The sequence below is a fragment of the Patagioenas fasciata genome, chromosome 1 (genome assembly GCF_037038585.1).
Source record: "Patagioenas fasciata isolate bPatFas1 chromosome 1, bPatFas1.hap1, whole genome shotgun sequence".
Taxonomy (NCBI): domain Eukaryota; kingdom Metazoa; phylum Chordata; class Aves; order Columbiformes; family Columbidae; genus Patagioenas; species Patagioenas fasciata.
Genome location: NC_092520.1, coordinates 4,946,734 through 4,962,975, shown reverse-complemented (window position 1 = coordinate 4,962,975; position 16,242 = coordinate 4,946,734). Strand labels below are relative to the sequence as shown.

The following is a 16,242-nucleotide window of genomic DNA, read 5'->3' as shown; positions in this document are numbered from 1 at the left end:
AGTCGGTGAGAGGAGTATTTGTTGCTGCAGGTAATGGTAGGGAAATCAAATAAATAGGTGTAAAAATTAGACCTGGAAGAATTCAGAAGGGAGTGAATAAAGAATGTTGACGTGGTCAGGAAAAAACCTAGTGAGATAACAACAGAGACAAAAGATTTTGCTATGGAATGAGCCTGCGGTTGGAATGACTCACTGGTCCCTTTCCAGTTTTAATCTCCTATTATGCAACTTAAATATTGGTCATGCCAAAAGCTACATTAGTAACTTGTCAGGAGGAGATAGCTTTGCGGAATAAACCAGGACAACCTGCAATCGATCAGATTCATTCCCACTCCAGGAAAGGCTGGTGGGATCCACATATGAGGTTGATGGGAGCGATAAACGTTGCCTTCAGCTATACACTGCAGAAAATAAATCTAGGCTGGTACTTCGCAGATAAGTGGAGAAGTTATGAAAAAGATCCTTTGAGGGGTTTGGTTTTCACCCCATCCCTTTGAATTTGGTGTCGGTGCTCAGTATTTCAATATGTTTTGAAATACTTAACCGGTGTTCTGTAATGACTCCCATAGCCACGCACTGATGGGCACAAATGTGCAGGGTACGAGTGATGCTAATGTGTGGCCCTCCCAGTAAAAGTCTCGAATGTGCATTAGTAGAGCCAGTCGTGTAGATATTCTGTGCGAGAAGGGCTGGGTCAAACATAAATATGCAGATCATGCTCTCAGATTCACTTGGGACCAACATGAGGAATGTTTTCCCTATAAATTCAGAAAAAAAGGAGCTTTAGGGGAGCGCAGTATGGAACAAACCCTTTTCTCTTCTTCCTTTTGCCACTCCCCCCTTGTATTTTCTTGCTCCTAACCGTGGGATTCTCCCGTTGATCAGAATTTGATCCCAAGTTCACTAAAATCCATGTTTTTGAATGAATACTATTTGTCAAGTGTCAAAGGATGGTTTTGATTTCTTACCACTTTCATAGAGAGCCTGTAGGGCTATCGCATTGAAAAACCTGGTTGCGTTTCTCCGCCTGTAACTCTTTTGTGAACTTACCACTATGCATTTTAGAAAGCAGTAAATAAAATGTGAATGAAGCAAGGGATGCTCTGCCTGACATACATTTCTTGAGAGAACAGAATACATAGATGCTTGCTGAATCTGTAGTTTTTTCTCTATGGATTTTACAGAGTGTGTCTCCGTGGCTGAGAATTGTAGGAAGCTCTCCAAAATAGTACAGTTGTAGAAAACTTGGATGAGCAAGCCATCCTAAAAAATTTAAACCATTTTAAATGCATCGGCTCATTTATGTTTCAAACATTTATAAACTGCACATCACCCAGGACCCACGCCACCCAACCGTCCATCAGTCAGGTCCAACACCACCCAGCTCCACACTTGGTCCCAAAGCCACCCAACCCCACATGAATCAGGCCGCACACCACCCAGCTCCATATCTGGTCCCACACCTCCCAACCCCACTGGTGGTCCTTCACCACCCAACCCCACTGGTTGTCCCTCACCACCCAACCCCACATCACCCAGGCCGCACACCACCCAGCTCCATACCCGGTCCCACACCTCCCAAGTCCCACACCATTCAACCCCACATCAGCTGGGTCATAGACCACCCAACCCCACACCACCCAACCCTACATCACTCAGGCCCAACACCAGACCCCACTGGTGGTCCCTCACCACCCAACTCCACACCACCCAACCCAACATCACCCAGGACCCACACCACGCACCTCCATATCTGGTCCTACAGCCACCCAGCCACACTGGTGGTCCCCCATCATTCAACCCCACATCAGCTGGCCCCTACACCACCCAGCCCTACATCACTGAGGTCCAACACCTCCCAATTCTACACCTGGTCCCACAGCCACCCAACTCCATTGGTGGTTCCTCACCACCCAACACCACACCACCCAACTCCATAGTTGGTCCCATAGCCACCCAGCCCTACTACTGGCCTCACACCACCCAACTCCACATCAACCCAGCTCCATACGTAGTCCCACCCCACTGGTGGTCCCACACCACCCAACCCCACATTACCCAGCTCCATACCTGGTCCCACACCACCCAGCCCCACTGCTAGTCCTACACCACCCAACCGCACATCACCCAAGGCCCCACACCACCCAACCGTACGTCACTCAAGTCCAACACCACCAAACTCCATACTTGATCCCACACCTCCCAACCCCACTGATTGTCACTCACCACCTAACCCCACATCACCCAGGCCCTATAACCACCCAGCTCCATACCTGGCCTCAGACCACACAACCCCACACCACCCAGCCCCGCCAGTGGTCCCTCACCGCCCTACCCACACCTTCCAACCCCACTGGTTGTCCCTCACCACCTGATCCCACAGCCACCCAACCCCACACCACCCAAATCCCACATCTTGTCCCACAGCCACCAACCCCACTACTGGCCCCACACTGCCCAACCCCACACCACCCAGCTCCATACCTAGTCCCACTCCACTGGTGGTTCCACACCACCCAACCCTACATCACCAAGGCCTCGTATCACTCAACCCCATGGTAGTCCTACACCAGCCAACCCCACATCACCCAAGACCCACAACACTCAGGCCCCGCAACAGCCAGCTCCATACTTGGTCTCCCATCGCCCGACCCCACACCTGATCCCACATCACCCAACCCCACACCTGATCTCGTATCACCCAACCCTACACCTTGTCCCACATCCCCCAGACCCACACCTGGTCCCACACCCACCCAGCCTCAACATCAGCCAGACCTCACCCAGTCCAGCCCCCACCCCACACCTGAACCCCAAACCCTCACCCCCTTGCTCCCCCAAATCCCACCCAGAGCAGCCCCACCCCTTGGGCCCCACCCAGCCCCACCCACACTGCCCTAGACCTGGACAGGCTGGAGAGTTGGGTGGGGAGAAATCTGATTAAATATAACAAGGGCAAGTGTAGAGTCTTGAATCTGGGCAGGAACAACCCCAGGTTCCAGTATAAGCTGGGGAACGACCTATTAGAGAGCAGTGTAGGGGAAAGGGACCTGGGGGTCCTGGGGACAGCAGGGTGACCATGAGCCAGCACTGGGCCCTTGTGGCCAGGAAGGCCAATGGTACCTGGGGTGGGTTAGAAGGGGGTGGTCAGTAGGTCAGAGAGGTTCTCCTTCCCCTCTGCTCTGCCCTGGGGAGACCACACCTGGAATATTGTGTCCAGTTGTGGCCCCTCAGTTCCAGAAGGACAGGGAACTGCTGGAGAGAGTCCAGCGCAGGGCAACAAAGATGCTGAAGGGAGTGGAGCATCTGCCGTGTGAGGAAAGGCTGAGGGAGCTGGGGCTCTGGAGCTGGAGAAGAGGAGACTGAGGGGTGACCTCATTCATGTTTACAGATATATAAAGGGTGAGTGTCAGGAGGATGGAGCCAGGCTCTTCTCGGTGACAACCAATGATAGGACAAGGGGTAATGGGTACAAACTGGAACACAAGAGGTTTCACTTAAATTTGAGAAGAAACTTCTTCACAGTGAAGGTGCGAGAGCCTGGCCCAGGCTGCCCAGGGAGGTTGTGGAGTCTCCTTCTCTGCAGACATTCAAACCCGCCTGGTCACCTTCCTGTGGAACCTCAGCTGGGTGTTCCTGCTCCGGCGGGGGGATTGCGCTGGATGAGCTCTCCAGGTCCCTTCCAACCCCTGACTCTGCGATCGAGTCTCTGCCCTGCCAGCCCCGCGCATGCGCGCACGCCGCGATGGGCGTGGCCTCGCGCTTCAAACCGGGCGGGCGGTGCCACCGTTGCTGTTACCGCGCGTGCGTGGCGGGTCCGTTGCGCGGCGCGTGCCATGGCGGCGGGCGGGAGGAGCTGGTTCCGCGCCCTGGCGCTCGGCGTCTCCTTCCTCAAGTGCCTCCTCATCCCCGCATAGTAAGGAGCTTCCCCGGGGCTAAGGAAGGAGGGATGGTGTCGGTATAGTCTGTGAGCATCTCCCGGGCTAGTGGTTGGTTTCCACCGCCCCTCAGGGCCGCCGATCCTGAGGGGATCCTGATGTCTTGAGGGGTCCCTGATGACCTTTGGGTCTGTATTTCTTCCGGGTGCTTGTGAGAAGCAGGGTGAGGGTGTCTCCCCGTCTTCTGGGCAGTGTGCAGTAGCGTTGCTTTTGTGTCTGAAGCTGTGCTTTTTTTTTAGCTTTAAAAGGCACTGTAGCTTGTTTTGCTGCCCGCCTTCCCCCCCCCCCCCCCCCCATCAATTTGATGTTAAAAAAAATCAATCAGAACCTGTAATTTTTGCATTAAATGTCGGAAAAGGCCGAGGCTATAAATAATTGTTGTGCTATAGTTGTCTGTATGTGCCCTTGGCACAAAAGTTCGTGCAGCATCTTTGTCATCGTTTGAGTTACTTGATCAAAGTCTTGCCCTAGAGCTGATCAGTTCGTTTTTACCTGCCTGTGGTGATGTGCTCTGAGATGTTTCTTCTTTGAGTGGTTTTATGGGACTCAATATAAACCTTCTGTAGTTATTCCACAGACTTTGAAGTGCACAGGAACTGGCTTGCCATCACCCACAACTTACCCCTTTCTCAGTGGTACTATGAAGTAAGTATGTGTTTGGGTTTTTTAACTGTATATAAATTATAGGTATGTTTGGTATGTCAGCCTGTGTGAATGCTGGAGGAATCATAGATCGTTGTAGTTGGAAGAGACCCTCAAGGTCATAGAGTCCAACCGTTAACCCAACCCTGGCACTTACCCGTGTCTTAAGAACCTCATCTCCACATCTGTTCAACCCCTCCAGGGATGGTGGCTCCCTGGGCAGCCTGTTCCAATGCCCAACAGCCCTTTCTGGGAAGAGTTTTTTCCTAATGTGTAATCTAAACCTCCCCTGGTGCAACTTGAGGCCGTTTTCTCTTGTCATTTGGTACTTGGGACTGGAGAGGAGAAAGCCTTTTATTTGCAGAAAGTACACATCATGGGTACTGATGGTTGGCAGCTGTAATGCAGTGGTTCTAAAACATACTGATTGCAATTTGTTTGCCCTGTGTAGTGTTAGTTAAAAAATGAGAATTGTTTGGGGAAGCTACTAGTACTGGTAAAGGTGAAATGGAAAAGACAATTAAGGAGCATGAATTATTAGGCTGTGTAACACAGCGCCATAGTCTTAAATTGCTGTTCTCTTTGCTCTTGTCATTAATGATACGTAGTTATCATGATAAAGAATGAATCATATAAATGGGTATATGCATTATGAAATCGATCACTGTATTAAAGTTTTGAGCCTCTGCTGGTGTGCTACTAGCATGCATCGATTTTAATCTAGATGAATCACCTTCAAGTTGATGATAGGCTCAGCCTACACAATTGGATTTAATCTATTTTATGCTATTTCCTGGAATTCTTGGATAAATATCATAGTCTTTAGTACTCTTCCACGTAAGTGTCTGGGAAGTTTATCCAGGAGTAAATTATTTGTGCTGGTCAGAAATTTGAAAGGCTGATCCAATACTGTAAAACAAATTTGTGTGATCCCAGTGCCAAAGCACAGGATGCCTTTTGGCAGCGTGGCATAAGCATTTGGGAACATGCACACTGACAAATATACCCCATCCCAACCTGCTTTGTTCCTATTTCTCCCTCTCCTCTTTCCACAGCCAAGGAGTTAATTGGTCATGATAACTGTCCTTGTAGGAAAAGATCAAATAATACTCTCCGGTCTTGATGAGGTCTTATTAGAATTAGGCCTATTGGCTAATGAGGAAAAAATAAAATTATTTTTAACTGTAACAAGGCTGATTGTGATGGTGATTCCTTTTATGTAGCCAAATATTCACTGTTTTATTGAGATTTTTTTTTTTTTAATATTGGCTCCATTATTGTAAGGTGATATATAAAGAGCAGTTATCTATTGGTTAGGTGTAGATTCACAATATGTTTCTTCTCTTTTTACTAATCAAGACAACTCCCATCCCTCTACCAGAAAAACACCTCAAGTCACATTCAGCACCATACGGCTGAGAGCTTTATTGTGCGGTACTTTCTGTTAAATAGAGGCTACTGAGATAAAATACATCAGCTGATTTACTCTGAATAAATAGCATGGTTTGTGTTAAATTATTCTCATTTTGTCTTTAGGCAACTTCAGAATGGACCCTGGATTATCCACCGTTTTTTGCTTGGTTTGAATATGCGCTTTCGCATGTCGCCAAGTACTTTGACCCCAAGATGTTGGTTATTGAAAATCTAAATTACACCAGTCGTGCAACCGTCTTCTTCCAAAGATTTTCTGTCATATTTACAGATATCCTTTTCATATATGCAGTTCGTGAGTAAGTCTTAATGTTCTAATTTTAGGGACAGTGGGTAGTCACTGATATATAGACTTTTTCTACAGTAAAAACCATTATTTTTACAAATAGGCTTGTAAATGCATGGAAGTATCAAAGTTGCTTTAACTTATTAAAGGAGAAATTTGGAAGATGCTGCTAAACACAAGATAACTTTTTATTGTTCTTGAAGATGCTGTTGTGGTACATGTGACCAGATTTGTCCACATTCAGAAATGAGCCACTGTTTCACACATTATCAGTGTTTTGCTTCTGTCACTGGGTTCATTATGTAGGAGTTGCAGGACAGCTTGGGCACACCCAGCTGTTTTTTCCTATTATTTTTCTCATTACCCTGTTTTTCTGGAGTAGAAGCATGAAGGAAACTTGTGACAAAATGCCAGTATCGTCAAATATGCAAAGTCATTCTGGTATTCTTGATGATAAACTGATTATTCACAGTCTAATTTACTAACATGAAGATTTCTCTTTCACAACATCAGGGCATGCATGCAATGTTTCTTACACCTAAACAGTAGAGGGGGAGATGATGTTTTGAGAATTATGTTGCCTATTTTACCTCCTGTAAAATCTGAAATAGTTATCTTCAGGTTAAGTACACTTCTCAACTCTTAAAAGCAACAATTTTTTTTGTTGGCTGTTCCAGTTAAGACTTCTGTTTCTTCTGCTCTTTTTCAGGTGCTGCAGATGTGTAAATGGGAAACGAGCTGCAAAGGATATCCTGGAAAAACCAACGTTTATTCTTGCTGTTCTGCTTTTGTGGAATTTTGGGTTGTTAATTGTGGATCGTATCCTTTTAAACCATTGTGGGTTGTTTGTGGGTTTTCTTCATCTATTACAGTGTGCGGTAGAAACCCATGAATATTATCGCGATTATCACAGCATGTAACACTACTATTTGTGCTTCTAGGCTTAGTTGAATAACTTCATGTTTTCATTACAATTATTTGGAACGATGCTAATTGTTTAGTTTTTGGTCTGATTTGCCAGAACTGCAGGAACACGAGTCTGCTGGCAACATGCCTGTTCCTGCTTGCTGCTTCTCCACCTGCCTACAGAAGGATTAGTAGAGAGCCCCTTTTTTTGTGAGTGGTTCTAGGTTTGTTAATGGCAAGAAAAATCTCTACAAGTGCTTTATTTGCAGACTGTGTTCAATTGGTTAATGTTACATGAGAATTAGCAAGGGTTTTTTTCAAGAGGATATAAAAACACTTCTGGAAAGTCCAATTGTGGTGAGTCAGTCTTGATACAACATGTTCTGATGTAGCTGAGGAGGTAATACAGGGGAAAACAACAGTAATTCTTTTGTAGAAAGGAGTAATTTTGTCTGTCCCAGTCCTTGTCTAAGTTTCCTGCTTACTGTTTCCATCCATTAGCCACTGCGAGGTAAAAACTAATATTTAAAACCTCAAAAAGCAGAGTATTACTCTTTTATTGGTTTTGGTTTATATAATATAAGTTGCATGATACATATGTGGTCAGATTGTTATGCTTTGTTTCATCAAGATAATGTATTAGTATTAGTTGACTTTGTGCTAAGACATGAGGTCATTACTTAACCAAACCTCTATGTAGAGTGAACTTAAGGCTACTTTCTTGATTTAAGTTCCATTTTAATTTGAATTTATTTATAAGTTTGAGTCTTTCCCAGAAATCTGATAGTAGTAAAGAAAGCTTGCTTTATCCTTTCCTTGACTCCAGTTCAGATATTCACTTTCAGTACAACGGCTTTCTGTTTGGGCTGATGCTTCTTTCTGTTTCCCGACTGTGTCAGGTAAACATGAGTGGCTCTTTCCTCTTGTCACCACATGTATCTTACGTGCATTAATTACCCTCAACATTAGCAGCCTAACAAAGTGATTAAGAGCTGCTGGAAGTTGAGCTTTGCTAAACTGGATGTCTAATTATCCGTTGAGTTTGGGAGGAAGAGGAATACTTAAAACTCACTGTACAAAGGGAAAACAAGTAGAAAAGCTTGGGGTTTGTTTTGTTTTTCCTTTAGAAAAGATACTTGGAGGGCGCTTTTCTTTTTGCCGTTCTTCTGCATTTCAAGCACATCTATATATATGTGGCCCCAGCATATGGCATTTATTTATTACGATCCTATTGTTTTACTGCAAATAACGCAGGTAAGATGGGTTTTTCCTCACTTGCTTTTGGGGGATTGTGTTAATTAGTGGGACTTGGGTAAGATTTAAGACGTGTAGATATTGTTGGGATAAAATGGCTGTAGGTCAAATGAAAATTCTGCTCAGGTAATAGAGGTGTTAAAATCTTTGAAATTTATGTACGATTCATGTTTCTAAGCAGCTCTTTATTAAGAAAAAACAACTTGAACAAACTGCAGATGGATGTTTGAAGCCATAAGAATTATTCTGGATGTGAAACAATTAAATAGTATCAAGCAAAGCCCTTCTTGGAGTTTATCTCCGCTTTTTAGCACTGAAAAACAAGTTTGATATTCCTCTTGTTAACAGCACTTCTCTTGAAAGACAAAAATACTAAAAGTTGGTATAATGGAAGAGCTGCAATGTGGAAAAAGTGAATGTAAACTGTTGAAGGAAGCAACTGAATTTATTGATGTAAAGAGCTATATGTTCCTTTTAGATAGATGCTGGCAATTCACTGTTAGTGTGGAATGTTTTGTCTCCCTCTCTGCTTACAACAGTAACTTTTCATAATCTGTTTGCTTCTTATAGATGGATCTGTCAAGTGGAGAAGCTTCAGTTTGCTTCATGTTACTCTTCTGGGATTGATTGTCTGTCTTGTTTCTGCTCTTTCATTGGGCCCCTTCATAGTATTGGTAACAAACCCTTTTTTCACCTGTTATTTCCCTGGACTGTTAGAAAATTGTGTTATAAAACTATAAACTGTGTCTCATCTAAAGAGACTCTTTCTTTCTTTTTTGTTTTCTGTAGGGTCAGCTGCCTCAAATCATTTCACGGCTTTTTCCTTTCAAGCGAGGCCTCTGCCATGCATATTGGGCCCCTAACTTCTGGGCTTTGTACAATGCCATGGATAAAGCACTAACAATTTTTGGTACAGTATGCTAATCTTGCTATGTGATGCCTAAATGCAGATAGAGCATCTGGATTTCTGTCTTTCATCCCCATTTGAAATGCAGGTAGTAAATGACATTTTCAGATTGCCTTAAATCACCTGATTGTCTACAAAATCCAATGCATGGTACGTGTAGCAGTAGCTCAGAAATCAAATCGTTCCTTTCTGCTGTCCTTTAAAAAAGAAAAGACTTGGCCATGTACTGAGTTCAACTACTTTATTTTTGTTGTTAACATTTATCAGTTTGTGCTTTTTGTGTGTGTGTTTTATTTTTAGGTTTAAAGTGTAACTTGCTTGATCCCACAAAAATTCCTAAAGCCTCAATGACAGGAGGTCTGGTTCAGGAATTTCAGCATACTGTTCTCCCTTCTGTGACTCCACTGGCAACGTTAATCTGTACTTTCATATCTATATTGGTAAGAATAAATAATATTTTTTGAAAAGTTGATGTGTTTTATCCCCTATAGATTTTACCTGATTAGTAAGCACTTCACATGAATTTTAATTCCAGGGCAACAAATAAATTTTCTTTAAAAATAATAAAAAAACAGTTATTAGTATAAATGGGGGATTAATATATTTCTGGATTGCTTTCTTCAAGTATGGATAAATTATGGCCCCTGTCAACTCTAGAACAGTTAAGAGATTATTAAAACCAGTCTGGGATCAAAACCACTCTGTATACTGAGCTAGAAGCACCTGTTGTGATAGAAGGTAATTGAACTGGGATGTGGGTAGAGATACTGGTGTGGAACCAGGCAGCTTACGGTGTTCCCAACATGAGCTACAGGCCGGCATAGTGTACTTTGTGTGACAAGCAAATAATTGAAGGGTTCAATAAGTAATTACCTGGATAACAGTCTATTTCACTCTAGCCCTTAACTGGAAATCTGTGTTTCAACACATTTATGTAGTAACTTTCATAAAATGAGTATAGTGGCATAGATATAAAGACAGTTCATGCAACACTAATAACAGGGAGTTGGCTGTAGTCTTTCAGTCTACTTTTCCCCTTATGTTACATTAAGACCTTAAGGCTCTACTTATATGTCCAAATACATATGGTTCCTCCAGTGTGATGGAATGCTTGTGCCACACATGCACAACCTGAGTGCGGTGCTGTTTATTAACATTGAAAAAGAAATAAAAGAATCTCACTGGGCAGTGGCTTGTGTTCAGGATTGCCAGCCTTTTCACTGAAGTCCTGTTTCTGCCTGTTGTTTCTAGCCCTCTGTTTTCTGTCTTTGGTTTAAACCTCAAGGGCCCAGGGGCTTTCTTCAGTGCCTTGTTCTTTGCGCGTTGAGCTCCTTCATGTTTGGCTGGCACGTGCATGAGAAAGCAATACTCCTTGCTATTCTACCTTTAAGGTGAGTGATTTTTGTGCGTTGTACTTCACCAAATGAACCTGCAGCCACTTGTTGAGGAATCCTCAAAGAGGTTCAGTTTGTTTTCAGTATATTTCAGAAAATGAACATGGTTATATAAAATGCCTTAAGCTGTAAAGTTGTAGTGCACTTCAAGTAAATTAATTTTGAGCACAGTAAAATGTGGCTGCCTTAACACTAGAATGTGCTGATGCTAGTATAGCATGCATAGAAAACTGGCGTGGTCTTAAACAGTATCTTTTATGACGTGTTAACACTGTCTTGTATTTTACAATAGCTTGACTGTTAACACTGTCTTGTATTTTACAATAGCTTGCATTGACAGAAGCTTTAAGTAGAGCTTTATTGGTAGCAGCTCTGTGGGGCACAGCAAAGCTTTGTGCTAATTTACAGATGTTCAGAAGAACAGAAGCGTATGGTGCTGGGATGACGAAGCAATCTGTTTAGGAGCCTGACACAGGCTTTCTTGCTACGTACTCTTGTCTCTCTTTAAATGCTGAGTTGTATTAAGAACACAGATTTTCTGTATGCTATGTATCTTATGGAAGAATGGGGTTCAGACTTTAGGCTGTATGTGAACCCACACCTCTGAAAAGAATTTGTTTAGCTTCCTTGAAGCCTCCTTCTGTAGAAAGGAGAAAACTTGTAGAAAACTCGGGGTATTTCTGATGTTTGTGTTCAGTGGGTGTGTGCTTTTCTGGGGAAGGGTTTCCTGGCTGATTTTTTCTGCAGCCTCCTTTTCTCAGTGATAGCTTGGGAGCAGGCTTGATAAAACATTTCACTCGTGATGTGGTGGACAAAAGCAGGCTGCTTTCTTAGGGTCTTTTGTTTCCCCCACTGTTAATACTGCATTTGTGCTGTACTTTCATTGCATCTGGAAAGCCCAAGACCTATTTGTTGTGTGTATTGTGGCTATTCAGTTTTAAGGAAAAAACATTCATTGGCTTGCCTGGCTTGAAGCATTTGATGCTGCTGTCATAGTCCCGTTTGGCAAGCACACATAGTTCTTACTTTGAATATGACGTTCTTATTCTCTCTGAATAGCTAAGTGTAGAGATCTACTATGGCAAGGACAAATGTATAAATATTATAGTCTTTGAGTTGCTGGTTCATCTTTAAAATGCTGGGTAGGCTGTTCAGAAGCCAACTGAGGAAAGGGACCTTCTGCATTACGCTTGACAAGGACAAAATGCAGTTTCTCCCAGAAGGACTTAATGCCTGGTTCTGGGTAAAAGTGAGGCTATAGTTCATAAGCTGCCTGACCAGTATTGCCACAAAATGTATTTTCCTGTTGAGAGATTTGATGATACTTAAACTCCTGAAGTGGGAATTGTGGGAAGGGGAGAATTAACACTGGAAAAACAAAAGGAAAGAGAAAAAGTAGGGATGGCAATGTTAGCAGCCAGCTGGCAAAGGAAAAAGACCGCTTATAGAAAACTCTGGTATTTCTGATGTCTGCGTTCAGTGGGTGTGTGATTTTCTGTGGAAGGGTTTCCTGGCTGATTTCTCTTCTGCATTTTTATCTCTGACATCATGTGCTTTGGAAGCAGGAGACTTCAGCACACTTCCAGTGTTTGAAGGGACTGGGGTATCATGAAACTGTTTCACCTGTTCTTTGTGTAATGCTTTGCTGAAATTAAGTTTCTTTGTTAAAAGACAAAGGTGTAACAAATTGTTGTCATTTTTAGCTTGTTGTCTGTTCAGAAAGCAAAGGATGCCGGTATCTACTTGATTCTGACAACCACGGGGCACTTCTCACTTTTTCCATTGCTGTTCACACCAGCAGGTAAAGTGTTTTCCTTCTTTCATTTACTTCTTAGAGGGTGGTTGTTGTTGTTGTTGTTTTTCCCAGAGGTGACACACAGGTAATTGTTTTGGAGGCTTTAAGTTCAAGTAGAGATGGGAAATTGTCATAGTCAATACTTGTTATCCCTCATCCTCCCACAGTTCTAGAAACTTCCCCCGTCTAATGTAACCGTGTGATAAAGACAGTTTGAAACTGCAAACCTGGTAGACTGTTTTCCAGCTGACTGCTACTTCTTGTTATCAGTAATGTGCTTAAACTAAAAAAAATCATGCAGCAGCATCAGTTAAATTGGTGTGTGGAGGCACAGATTTGTCTTTGTGACCAAAGGCTGTTCCTTCCTCCTCCTCCTCCCCTTTCAATTAATCAAAGGTCTGTTTCCTTCACTTAAACCTTTTGCCTTCGTAACTACGACACTATAACATGATATTTATTGTTCTTCTGGGACAGTTCAAATCCAGACACTCGAACCTTTCTGGTCTGGTGATGCTGCTTATTTGCAAGAGCGAAGCTGCTGCCTTATGAAATGAGAAACTTCCTCTGCTTTCTGTATTACTCAATTTTCATCTACCACACAACCTAGAACTAAGATAGCATTGATTAAGCTGTCACATCTATGTTTTAAGCTTCCCAGCCCAGTAATTTCTGATTATTTTTTAATAGGAAAATCTTATTTGCAGTGTTATCATATTGTAATTATAATTAGCATGTTTGGTATGCTTATAGATAATCGAAGTAAATGTATTGCAATTAAGAACACTTGGCATTTACCTTAGTAAATACCTATGCTTATGTTTAGATGTCCTAAGCAGTAAAACATTTTGTGCTGTTTGGAGAAAATAATGAAGTTGGACAATGCAATGATTAGTAGGATTTAAAGATAATGCAATTTACACAGCAAAAGGGTTTTATAATTAACTTTAAGTGTGTTATGTTCCTCTTATTTCAGAACTTCCAATTAAAATACTGCTTATGCTGCTATTCACTGTTTATAGCTTCTCTTCGTTGAAATCTCTGTTCAGGTAATTAAAGCAACTTGTTTGCAAAGCTAAGAGCACAAAACCATTTCTTCTGTCACTGAGAACAGTGTTGTCATAAGGGGCAAACAGCACAGAAAACTGATGCTGAAGTATCAAATTGAAGTGTTACTGGTTGCTGATGTTGCTGCCTCTTTCTTCTTGTCAGGAGGCAAGGCTTAAATTAGGATTATTGTAGCATATCTGTGAATTGTTTGAATTGTTGCAGGTGCCTGCAGGCTGTAAATCCCCACCTGCTTGATGCACTAGTAAAGAACAAATTTGTAATGATGTAACCTCTGAGGATTTAATTCAATATTACAGCATTTATTGCAGCAAATTATCTGGAGTTTGTCTGTGCTAGTAGTTATAATTACTACTGTGTGTTCTGTTTTGCAGGAGTACTTAGTATTTCATGTGTGGAAGGGACAGGTGACAAATAACATGCATTTACAAGCCGTAATTTGCCAACAAATCTCTTGCAAACGCTTGGTTGTCAGGACATATGATTTCCCAAATTACCCTGTGTATTTTTACAGGCCACTGATCTCTTACTCATTTGATCACAGTGCTTATCCTTATGACGCCTGTAATCTCTGTTTTCCTATTTCCCAAACTTTACATGGCAAAACCAAACAATAATGAAGGATGTTGGGAATGCTGTAAACCCGTATTCACTCCTTCAGTCACCTGCTTTTTGTAGGTGATCCTCTTTCAACCAAACTGCTTTTTCCCTCTTTAGGATTCCAGAATTCCCTCTGTCTCAAGAGTTCTAAGTAAAAACCTCTGTAAGAGCTTAGTTTCTGCCTAGAGATGGAGCTTTTGCAAGTTTCTTGTTTCTAACTTCCAAAAAACCCTAAATTCCTTCCAGAATAATATGAATTCCTCTGTAAACCCTTGGCAGGAGGGATTGGCTTGTACACCCTACAGAAAGCTTGGGGCTTGGGGGCAGAGATTAAGATAAATCTCATTTCTCAGTGGAATAAATGTGTGTGAGCAGCTGCTGAGATTTCTACTTTGATTCCAGGGCATCTTGGAACTTGGTGTAGATATTTTAATTAACGTCACATATTTTAACACTATCTCTCTTTATTCTGACAGGAGAGAGAGGCCTCTCCTTAACTGGCTTGAAACGATCTACCTCGTCCAACTGGTGCCTTTGGAAATCTTCTGTGAAATGATATTTCCTCTGACCCCCTGGAAATGGCACTTTCCTTTTGTCCCTCTGTTGCTGACCTCTGTGTACTGTGCTCTGGGCATCACGTACGCTTGGCTAAAACTCTACATCTCCGTCTTAACCGAACGAATTTCTGCTAGACAAAAAGCTGAGTAAAGCCTCAGTGTTGGGACTAGTCCCAGGTTTAAGGGGGATTATCTGGCACGGTTAGAGGTTGTCACAAAGATGTACAACTCCGTATGTTTACTTTATTTTCTTTTATTCCAACACTTCTATACTGCCCAACGAGGATACCTCTGATCAGAAACGCTCGTTACAATAACACGAGGCACAGTGAGATGCCGCTTGCCGTGGATAAAATGTGAAGCTTAACGAGGTCCAGACTTCTGTCCACAGGAAAACCTGCCCGGCTTTCCCATTACTCTTTGTATTCGAATAAAAATCGCTGTGGCAAATTACAAGGGATCATTGCTGTGTAGAAGACAGCGTTGTTACTGCATTCTGTTGAATATGTACATTAAAAACTTGCTATTTTATTTTTGTTCGAGCATTTATTGTGGGTTTTTTTTCAACCCTACTTTTGATGGACATCCATCCAAGTCAGGACGTAGCGTCTAGCTGGAAACTTGTCCCGAGGTGCTTTGTCAAACTCTTGAACACCCAAATCTCATGCTTTAAATTATTCATCTGTGTCCCTTTGATCTCCTTTGCAAAGGGGTTTTAATCTTGTAATCACGCTTATTTTTGTAGACCAGATTTCCTCATGTTAGACACGTGCCTCAATTTGCTGTTGTTTTAACACCCTTAAATCTATCAGCTGATGTGGCTGGATAATTGCATATATTTGCAGTTAATGTAAATCTCTGCAACAGTGACAAAAGACCAAGTGTCTGCAGTTCTCCAGTAAACAGAAAAAAGAGGTTTATTGTGTTCTCTCTGCAAAATCATGCACCCTTAAAGATGACGGTTACCTACAGCTTGATGCAGTTCATGGTACCTTTTTAAATCCCTCAGAAGTGTCCATAAAAGATTTTGCTCTAGGAATTGGGGTCTGGTTTGGAGCCCAGCAATGACACATGAAGCTGGGAGGGGGGGAGGGATGGGATGATGTTTTTTCCAGCACTTTTTGAACTTTCTTCCACTAATTCCTTTGCCACGGTCTTTTTAGCTGCTGTGACCCCTGGCAGTGCCTTAGTACCATTTCCACCTCTATTTTATCTTCGGTCTGAGCCTCAAAGCTCTGCACGGGGTGATGCATCCTTAATGCTCCTGTTTTACTGTGTATAGGTGGTATTCTGTGTAGGGGAATGGTAATGTCTCAAAAAAACCCCAACCCTATCCCTGTTCTTCTCCAGCAGCGCCTTTGCAAGTTGAAATCCTCCAAGGGCTTCTGCCTCACCTTCAACATCTCCTGGTAAGGAGAGGTGGCAGCCAAATCTCTTCCTTTGCAGAGAAAAAAAGCTAAATATTTT

At 42.7% G+C, this 16,242-nt stretch overlaps 1 protein-coding gene across 2 annotated transcripts; it reads left to right on the top strand.

Annotated features, from left to right (window-relative positions):
• Positions 1–3,772: 3,772 nt before the first annotated feature.
• ALG8 (ALG8 alpha-1,3-glucosyltransferase) lies at positions 3,773–15,306 on the top strand. 2 transcript variants are annotated; one of them, XM_065833303.2, is made up of 13 exons: positions 3,773–3,916; positions 4,505–4,583; positions 6,117–6,310; positions 7,007–7,116; positions 8,035–8,102; positions 8,331–8,457; positions 9,028–9,131; positions 9,247–9,367; positions 9,665–9,804; positions 10,616–10,755; positions 12,462–12,559; positions 13,527–13,599; positions 14,695–15,306. In XM_065833303.2, exons 1-13 carry the CDS (start codon positions 3,837–3,839, stop codon positions 14,924–14,926), a joined length of 1,566 nt encoding a protein of 521 aa, XP_065689375.1. In that variant the 5' UTR covers positions 3,773–3,836; the 3' UTR covers positions 14,927–15,306. The 2 variants fall into 2 exon arrangements, with proteins under 2 accessions (XP_065689375.1, XP_065689385.1); XM_065833313.2 differs by having other exon boundaries at positions 3,786–3,916; positions 4,516–4,583.
• Positions 15,307–16,242: the final 936 nt, after the last annotated feature.

Bases quoted from the DNA above. Each gene is read 5' to 3' on its own strand.
- ALG8 (XM_065833303.2), top strand. From the start codon at position 3,837: ATGGCGGCGGGCGGGAGGAGCTGGTTCCGCGCCCTGGCGCTCGGCGTC. The intron at 9,132-9,246 runs GTAACAAACCCT...TGTTTTCTGTAG, and splicing joins TGGGCCCCTTCATAGTATTG to GGTCAGCTGCCTCAAATCAT. The intron at 9,805-10,615 runs GTAAGAATAAAT...TGTTGTTTCTAG, and splicing joins GTACTTTCATATCTATATTG to CCCTCTGTTTTCTGTCTTTG.